Raw genomic sequence first — 10,194 nt, 5'->3', positions numbered from 1 at the left:
TCTTGGGTATCTTTGAGCAATTTATTCATTTCCTCTACCTTTTTGTTTGTCATCTTTATTTTTTATAGCAGTTTTTCACCCCCTGTTTAAGGCCCTCTATTATTTTCATATAATTCAGTTTAGAGTCAATTTCTTCTAATTCTTCTGGAGTAGGGTGTACAATTCTTCTTATTTCAGGATCCCTCCATTCTGGTGATGTCATGTTGCCTTTCAGGTTGTTAGAGAAATTCTTGCACTGGCGCCTTCCCATCTCTTCCTTTAAATGGAGCCAGGAGAGGCCTGGTGTCTTGGTCCAGTCTTTGCTGTGACTGACTCTCTGGGTGTATCTCCTCTGTGTAGAAGCAGGAACCGTTCCCATGCAGATGGAACTCCTCAGCACCAAAACATGGACTCCTGGTAGTCCAATGACCCATGGACAAAAGGGCGATTGGGGGGCTGGGGGGGCTGAGTAGAGCACAGGAGACCCTGCAGCACAAGCTGAAGGTGTCTGCGATCTCTTTTGGGGATCCTAGAGGCCTGACCAATAGGCAGGCACTCACCGCTCTGGGTGGGTAGCCTTAGTGTAGGAGCAGGAAACTGTTCCTGAGCAAAGGACCTTGCAAACAGCACACGCTTGGGGGCAGGGTAGTGTGTAAGAAAGACAGCCCTGCTGCAGGAGCTGGAGGAGGAGGTTTTGTTCTCTTCTGGGACAGCCAGCCCCTGGATGAACTCCTCAGCACCTAAACAAGGACGCCTGGTAGCCCAATGAGCCGGGGACAAAAGGAAGAACATGGCAGGCAGGGTGGTGTCCTGTGGAGCAAAGGAGATCCTGCAGCACAAGCTGAAGGTGCCTGGGCTCCCTTGCAGGGAACCTTGAGGCCTGCCCGGTATGTAGGCACTCACTGCTCTGGTTGGGTAGTCTTAGTGTAGGAGTGGAGAACTGTTCTTGAGCAAAGGACCTAACAGACAGCAGGCCAGGCTTGGGGAGGGGTGCTGGGGGGCTGGTTGGTGTATAAGAAAGACAGCCCTGCAGCAGGAGCTGGGGGAGGGGGGTTTGTGCTCTCTTCCGCAACAATCCGCCCCTGGATAGCACACATTCACCCATCCAGATGGAACTCCTCAGCACCGAAACCACTGCTAACCAATCTTAACTTAATAGAGGAAATGACTTATTTAGGTCATAATCCACTATTGAGGAAGCAAAGTTATGAATTGCAGTAAGAATATGGAGGCAGAACTGAAGCAGAGACTGTGAAGGAACACTACTTGTTCCTAAAGGCTTACTAAACTTGTATCTTTATACAGCCCAAGAGCATCTGTCCTGTGATGGTATTGCCAAAAATGGAGTTCACATTGACCATTAAGCAAGAAAATGCACACAGGCATGCCTTCAAGCCAATGATTTGGAGACAATTCCTTAATTGAGTTTCCCACTTTTCCAGTGATTCCAGTTTGTGTCAAATTGACAAAAACTAACCAGCAAAACAGAAAAAAATGTTTTACATTTACAACATTATTACTTGAAAAATGGTGACTTGCCCATTTCCCTGGAATTGTCTTAACCATTACTTAACATAGGAGAATTTAACTTTGATGATTCCCAATCCATCAGTGTTTATTTTCTATAATGTTAATTTAAAATGCAGTTCAAGAAGTCAAAGAAATTATTTCTAAGCATTCTATCATGTGTGCAATGGGCCCATTATTAAGTCTCCTGTTTGTAAGAACATTAGAAATCTCCATTAGAATTAATGTGTTTAATTTATGTGTCTATATAGACTGAGTGAAAAGACATAGAAACAGGGAGATAAGTGGTGTTATTATAAGTTGAATATAATGAATTAGTCAGTGTGTTGCTTCATAACTTTATAGGTTTCATATTAATTAATAATTTCATTTCCTTCTTAAAATTCAATATTTTCTGCTGGGTTTTATCCAAGTGCTAGTGCCTTAACATTTGTCAACAATGTTAAGAACCTAGTTTCAATTCTCAAGTATGCCAATAATGAAGAAATTAAGCAAAATCATAACAATTCAAGATTTTCTGAATTAAATAATAACCTGATAATATTAGTATTTTGAGATTTGATTATGTATGAATTGAAAATACTTGAAAATTTATGTAAACATGTGAGGAATTACCTCTGTGAGTTTTCACTCACTTCTACTTATAATTAATTAATTTGACCACTATAGACTCAATTACATTATTGTTTGGAAAATACTACACAGAGAGAATCAACTGTAGCTTTTCTCATTCTAAGTTTCAACATAACATAACAATTTAACATGACACAGTAAGGACATTCAATAATGTAAAAGATACATAAAGATAATCTTGATAATTTGTGGGTTTCTGTTAGTATTAAAATATTATTGAAATAATTTAAAATTCAGAAAAAAATAATATGAGACTTTTAGGTATCTATTGAAAATTTGTTAAGATTAAAAGATGTAATCCTAATATAATTAGTAAAATGTGACATACAAGACAACACTTTCAATGTGCTTTTACAAATAGATCAACATGGCTAGAGAGCATGTAATGTATACTTGTATTAATTTACTTTTCACACTTTTTAGAGTCAATGTTACATAGTTTAAGCATACAGGTCAAAGTTATAGAAAAGTTATCTATGGGAGACTTTAATGCCAAATTTGTATAACATATGAATTGAGTATGGACAAAAGAAATGCCTGATGGAAAAAGGAAGCACTTTTTCTGTATGCTTTGCGCGCCCTCTTGTGGCTGAAGAGAGCTATATCATGTACATATTTTTTAATTCTTCAATTCTTTATACTTTTTTTAACTCTTTTGTCTTGCATAGCAAACCTATGGTTGATAATGCTTTTCAGTGTTCCCAATTATGTATTTTACACAATAACACATTTTATTAATGCCTATTGATTTTCATTGTGATATTACTGAATTTTACCTCTCATTTTTCTTCCTAAATCTCCTAAGATATGATCCAAAAAGTGATTCGTGGTCAACTGTGGCACCTTTGAGTGTTCCTCGTGATGCTGTTGCAGTATGCCCCCTTGGAGACAAACTCTATGTGGTTGGCGGATATGATGGTCATACATATCTGAATACTGTCGAATCATATGATGCTCAGAAAGATGAATGGAAAGAGGTATTATAGTAAAAATCTTCATGTTATTATATTTCAGAATTTATATATCAAATTCTTGTGATCCATTATTTCATTTAATCCTCAAAAAAACTTTGAGTAATAGTATCATTAACTGTGCGAAAAAGCACAGTTGAAAAACTGAGAAAATTGTCACAAAAGTAAAAAACTTAATGCCAAAGCACCTGATCTTCCAGAAGCCATCTACAGTCTTCAATGATCTGAGCTGCAACATTCTTATTTAAGGACAAGTCAAAAGTTGGATCAAGGCAGGTAAAAATTCTTTGAAGGCCAACCTTCTGGGTTATACTAAAGGCAGTGTTTCTTTTTTATTTGTGTTTTAGGAAGTCCCTGTGAATGTTGGAAGAGCTGGAGCATGTGTTGTAGTTGTGAAGCTACACTGAAACTCTCATTAGCTAATACAATGGAATAGAATTATCTCAAGAATGAAGAAGAAATATCCTCTTTTCAGAAGTTGATAGCAGATTCAAATGCTGTTGTGTTGCTTTCATGTGTAGTTGAAATTGTTAACATTCATAAGGCTGAAAAATGTGGATTACATGTTACTGTTGAGTATATGTGCTGTCTCAGCTTATAATCTAATGCAAAATCCCATTGGCTATTTTTAGCCTCATTAGCATAAAATGTTAAAGTACCTAACAAACATTTGGCAGTGGGCAGTATTTGAAGGTGACTAATGCATTAACAGTTTTCATGTAAGGGTCTAGGAAGTAAAAACATTTTCTATTAAAGGTACTCTACCATCTGGAATAACTTAATTAAAAAGAATGACAGAAGCTTTAAAGCATACCATCTTGTTTCAAACAATAGCTCACCTAGCTAATAATACCTCACATTTGCCAAGAAGAAAGTGTTTTCTGTGTCAAGCATGAAACAGGTCATTCACTGATGTAATTTCCTATACTAATTACACAATGTCAAACTTTTCACAGGCTATTATTTTCAGTTAACTTTCTGCTAAAATATGTATATAAATTTTCTATCCCATGACATGGTGTGTTGATAGATTCATTTGCAGTAAAGTATCATAATGTCGCATATACAATCTATCATCTGTAACAGTGAATATTATATTGTTACAAACTTTGCCTGAGGGCCTCATTGTACAGAAGTTTATTCTCTCCTCAAACATTTAATATTTTCTCAATAAACACCTTCCATTATGTTAAAATTTGATCTAAACAAAGTTAAAGTTGAGAATATGATGCACAATATTAACAACGGAAACACTAAAAAGTTTAACATACATAGTTAATTCTATAATTTTTCTTTACCTATCTATGCCTAATCTTCTTTTAATTTCATAATCATGTTTACCTAGCAGTAAATAGTAAAGACACATGTACTACAAAACTACACTTTTGAAAATAAAAATAAAAAGAGTATTTGAGTATTGCTTTAGCTTTTATTTTATTTTCATTTACACTACTTAAAGAGAAAACGTGGTGAAATATTGAAAACTCATGTTTTTGAAGTTAACTTTTCAAGTAAATGTTCCGTTTTTGAATTTCTATAATACTTCTCATAAAAGGAACTTTGTCTTGTAGAATATCAAAACAAATAACAAAATCCAGAGTAATGCTTATAAAATGCTACTTACTACCTATTAATTTTTTTTTAATATCACAGCATATGTTGAAAAAAGGTATTTGTACTTTGGCAAATTGAATTTAAATAAAAATTTTTCCCTGTGACTATAATGATTGTCATTCTAAAATATGCCCAGTGCAAGTTGTGTGATTTTTCTGATGCTGTAGTGCCCCCAAAGCAAAAATATTTTAATGCTAATACACAATTCCCCTCCTTTGTTTCTTATTTTGTCTATAATTCTCAACAAAGTGGTGCAGACTTCTTCACATCAAAGGTGGCATAGAAAGGTTAGCATACACAAAAAAGAAACATAAGACATTTCTGGATTTTAATGTTTATTTTAGCATTTTTTAATTATACATACTAATAAGTTGCCTTATGACATTTCCTACATGTACATAAGGCATGTTTATCATATTAATCCTTTATATACCATCTCTTTTCTTCCCTTACTCCTACTAACCTTTTCTCTTTCCTTAGCTAGCTCTTTCTTTAATAACTTTTATATTTACCTTTTTGAACTCACTGTAAACAAATGAGTTCCATTAGTGCTATTTACAGTAGCATGGGTGACAGGTTGGTTAGATGTGTTAAATTGTATTTTTATCAAATTAATGTGAAAGTACAAATGTCACAATTCTTTAACCCCATCACAATTTTTTCCTCATGAATACGAACATGTTTGAAATGGAGAACACAGATTTTATTTATTTTGTATTTTATTTTTTCTAAAAAAAACTATCTTTTTTTCATTTTACATAACAATCCCAGTTTCTCTCTCCCCTCTTCCCATTCCCTCCACCTTCCTCCCCACACCCCATCCTCTCTTCAGAGAGGGTAAGGCACATTGCTTTAAGGAAAAACCAAGGCCTTCCCTACTATATCTACACTGAGCAAGGTATTACCTCCAGAAACAATGGATTTTCAAAAGTCAGTACAAGCAGTATGGATGAAAGCTGGTCCCATTGCCAGTGGCCCTGTAGTCTGCCACAGCCATATAACTGTCACCCACATACAGAGGGCTTAATTTGGTCATCTGCTGGTTACTTCCCTGTCCAGCCAGAATTGATGAGCATTCATTAGCTCAGGTAAACTGTTTCAGTGGGTATCTTGATCTCTTTGCTCATATTCTCACTCCTCCCAGTCTTTGACTAGGCTTTGGGAGCCCAACCCAGTGCTCTGCTGTGGATCTCTGCCTCTGCTTTCATCAGTTGCTGGGAAAAGTTTCTATGGTGATATTTAAGATTGTAATCAATCTGACTACAGAGCAAGGCCAGTTCGGGCACCCTCTCCACTATTGTTTACAATCTTAGCTGGGGTCATCCTTGTGGATTCCAAGGAATTTTTCTCATGACAGGCTTCTTGATAGACCCATAATGGCTCCCTCAATCAAGATATCTCTTTCATTGCTCTCCATCTCTGTCCTTCCTCCATCTCAAGCATCCCATTCCGTAAATTCTCCTCCGCTCATACCCTTCTTCCCTCCTCTTCCTCTTCTGCCCTTTCTTCTCCCACTCCCAATGCTTCTAATATTCTCAGGAGATAATTTCTATTCCCTCTTCCCAGGGGGATCTATATATGTTTCTCTAAGGATACTCCTTGTTACTTAGCCTCTCTGGAGTCATGGATTATAGGCTCGTTATCCTTTACTTCACAGTTAGAATCCACTTATGAGTCAGTACATAGCATGTTCATCTTTCTGTGTCTGGGTTACCTCACTCAGCATGTTTATTTTTTTCTGGTTCCATCTATTTATATGCAAATTTCAAGATGTCATTGCTTTATATTGCTGAGTAGTACTCCATTATGTAACTTTATCACGGTTTCTTTATCCATTCTTTGGTGGAGGAGCATCTGATTTGTTTCCAAGTTCTTGATATTACAAATAACGCTGCTATGAACATAGTTGAACAAATATCCTTGTATGATTGAGCATTGTTTAGGTTATGCCTAGGAGTGGTATTGCTGGGTTTTGTGGTAAGTTGATTCCCAATTTTCTGAAAAAAAGCCAAAAACACCATACTCATTTCCAGACTGTTGTACAAATTTGCATTCCCACCAGCAATGGAGGAATGACCCCCTGCTTCACATCCACTCCAACATTAATTATCATTACTGTTTTTGATTTTAGCCATTCTGATAGGTGGAAGATGGTATATCAGAATTGGTTTGATTTGAATTTCTCAGATAGCTATGGATGCTGAACATTTCTTTAAGTAACTTTTGCCCATTTGAGATTCTTCTTTTGAGAATTCTCACTTAGACATGTATCCCATTTTTAAAATTAGACTATTTGATATTTTGATGTCTAATTTCTTGAGTTCTTTATATATTTTGGAAATCAGTTCTCTGTCTGATGATATTTTCCCATTCAATGGGCTGCCTTTTTGTCTTATTGACTGTATTCTTTGCTTTACAGAAGCTTCTCAGTTTCAGGAGGGCCCATTTATTGATTGTTGTTCTCAGTGTCTGTAATATTGGTGTTATATTTAGAAAGTGGTTCCCTATGCCCATGTATTGAAGACTACTTCCCACTTTTTCTTCCATCAGGTTCAGTGTAGTCATATTTATATTGAGGTCTTTAGTCCATTTGAACTCTATTTGCATTTTTCCACACGTTGACATCAAGTTATGCTAACACTGTTGGTTGCAGATGCTTTTTTTTATTGTTGTATAATTTTAGATTCTTTATCAAAAATTAGGTATTCACATGTGTGGATTAATACCTTGGTCTTCAATTTGATTCCATTGGTCAACCTGTCTCTTTTTATGCCAATAAAAACAGATATAGAATTTGAATGGGAATTGCATTGAATTGCTTTTGGTAGGGCTGCCATTTTTATTATGTTGATTCTACCTATACAAGAGCATGAGAGATCTTTTCATTTTCTTTTATCTTCTTCTATTTATTTCTTTGAGGAATTAAAAGCTTTGGTTGAACAGGTATTTCTCTTCTTTGGTTAGTTTTACCTCAAGATATATTATGTTATTTTTGGCTGCTGTGAATGGTGATGTTTCTCCGATTTCTTTCTCAGCTTTTTTATCATTTGAATATAGGAGGGCTACTGATTTTTTTTTAGTTGATCTGTATCCTGTCACATTACTGAAAGTATTTATTAGCTATAGAAGTTCCCTAGTAGATTTCTTGGGGTCACATATGTATACTATCATATCATCTTCAAATAGTGAAAGTTTGACTTCTTCATTTGAGTTCCCTTTATGTTCTCTTATTGCTCTAGCTAGAACTTCAAGAATTATGTTGAATAGATATGGAAAGAGTATACAAACTTGTCTTGTTCCTAATTTTAGTGGAATCACTTTGTGTTTCTCTCCATTTAATTTGATGTTGGCTGTCTGCTTGTTGTATATTACTTTTATTATGTTTAGATATGTTCCTTGTATCTCTGATCTCTCCAAGACCTTTATGATAAAGGAATGTTGGATTTCATTGAATGCTTTTCAACATCTAATGAGATAATTTTATGGATTTTTTTCTTTCAGTGTATTTATATGGTTGATTACATTGATAGATTTTTTTAATGTTGATCCATCCCTGAAGCCTAGTTAATCATGGTAGATGATTTTTTGTGTGTTTTTTATTTGGTTTGCCAGTATTTTATTGACTATTTTTGCAACTATGTTCATGAGGGACAATGGTCTGTAATTCTCTTCCTTGGTTGAGTCTTTATGTGGATTCAGTATCAAGATAACTGTAACCTCATAAAAAGAATTTAGCAAAGTTCTTTCTGTTTCTATTTTGTGGAACAAATTGAGGAGTATAGGCATTTGCTTTTCTTTGATGTTCTGGTAGAATTTTTGCTAAAACTATCAGACCCTGGTCTTTTTGTTGTTGTTGTTGTTGGGAGGCTTTTGATGACTTCTTCTATTTGTTTTTAAGTTATGTCTACTTAAATTGCTCACCTGGTCTTGATTTATGTTATCTATTTTCTCTATGGTATCTTCAGAATCTGATATTCTTTCTTCTAACTCTTGTATTCTGTTGGTTATGCTTGCATCGGTAGTTCCTGATCATTTAACCAAATTTTCCATTTTCTGAATTCCCTCAGTTTATATTTTCTTTATTGCATCTATTTCAGTTTTCAAGTTTTGAACTATTTTGTTCACTTGTTTGTTGGCTTTTTCTTGGTTTTCTTGAGTTTATTTAGGATATTTTTTGATTTCTTTCAATTTTTGTCTTTTCCTTCATTTCTTTAAGGGGATTTTTCATTTCCTCTTTAAGGGTCTCTATCATCTTCATAAAGTTATATGTAAGGACATTTTCTTCTGCTTCCTCTGGGTTAGGATGATTAGGTCTTCCTGTTTTATGCCTACTGGGTTTTGACATTACCATGTTGCTTTTTACGTAGTTGAATGAATTTTTGCTTTTGGTGCCTACACATCTCTTCCTCCAATTGGTGCCAACAGTGTCTTTGCTTCTTGGTCCAATCCTTGCAGTTGGTATTTGTGTCTTAGGAAACTGTTCTTAGTCTATTCTGTGCAGTCACTCTCTGTGTCTCAGGGAGTTGCTGAGATCTCTCTTGCCCTTCTCTCATGATCTGCTGTGTGCCATTGCCACTTCTGGTTAAGAGTTCTTCTGAAGTATCAGGGGATAGGTGGATTTGGGGGCAGAGTGGGCCTTGTAGCTTAGAGGATCAAATCAATTGGGGGTGGGGGTTGGAGATGACGACCTGCAGAAAGCTTGCCTGCTGGCTGGCTAGTGAAGCTGAGGCAGGTCACTATCTGACTTTCTTATTTCTGGGTTATTTTAAAGTAAGACAAGTCTTGCTTCAGTACCTTCCACTGTAGTTCATGCTAATTCTTTCAGATCAAGTAAGCCTTTCAAATATTTTCTATTAATTAAATTTTGTTTAAACAGCTTTGCACATGTGCAATGCACATTCATGTTTCCCACCTCTATCTCCCTACCACTATTTTGAGTGACTCTCCTCCCCACAAATCTCTCTCACACATTAATACTAATCCTTTTATTTTGTGACCTACCATAGGCCATGTAACTCATCTCAAATCCACCTGCTACTCTCTACCTACCCAACCTCACATGTCCCCCCCCCCCAAAACCTATTACTGTATTGGATTGAGTTATTGTATTGGGTTTGGAGTTACTTCCTAGAGTGTAGGAAATCTACCAAGAGTCATATAATTAAAGGAAACTGATTCTCTTATTTCAGTAGTTGTCAATGACCAATTTTCCTTTGTCCCCACTATTGACCCCCACGCTCACATTTTGTTTGACTTGAGCTTGTAAAGTTATTGAATATGCTATTATAGCTCCTGAAAAATCATATGTTTAATTCTGCTATTGGTTCAGAAAATACAATTTAACTCTAGTACTCTACCACCTTGACTCTTGCATATCTTTCTGTTTTCTATTCTTCTAAGAACCCTGAGATTTTGGAGGCTGGGGTAAGATGTAACTTATTTATTTATTATTAAAAATTTCCACCTCCTC

General features: G+C 35.7%; 1 protein-coding gene across 2 annotated transcripts in view; it reads left to right on the top strand.

Annotated features, from left to right (window-relative positions):
* Klhl4 (kelch like family member 4) overlaps nucleotides 1-4,757 on the top strand; it is a 76,415-nt gene extending 71,658 nt beyond the window's left edge. For both annotated transcript variants that reach the window (XM_013353603.2, XM_005366703.3), the window contains exons 10-11: nucleotides 2,945-3,116; nucleotides 3,458-4,757. In XM_013353603.2, the coding sequence (XP_013209057.1) occupies nucleotides 2,945-3,116; nucleotides 3,458-3,517 (232 nt within the window). In that variant the 3' untranslated portion in view covers nucleotides 3,518-4,757. The remainder of the gene's footprint in view (nucleotides 1-2,944; nucleotides 3,117-3,457) is intronic.
* The last annotated feature ends 5,437 nt before the right edge of the window (nucleotides 4,758-10,194 follow it).

The sequence above is a fragment of the Microtus ochrogaster genome, unplaced genomic scaffold (assembly GCF_000317375.1).
Source record: "Microtus ochrogaster isolate Prairie Vole_2 unplaced genomic scaffold, MicOch1.0 UNK13, whole genome shotgun sequence".
In the NCBI taxonomy this organism is placed as follows: Eukaryota; Metazoa; Chordata; class Mammalia; order Rodentia; family Cricetidae; genus Microtus; species Microtus ochrogaster.
The sequence above is the reverse complement of the archived record's forward strand: the minus strand, read 5'-3'. Positions and strand labels throughout refer to the sequence as shown.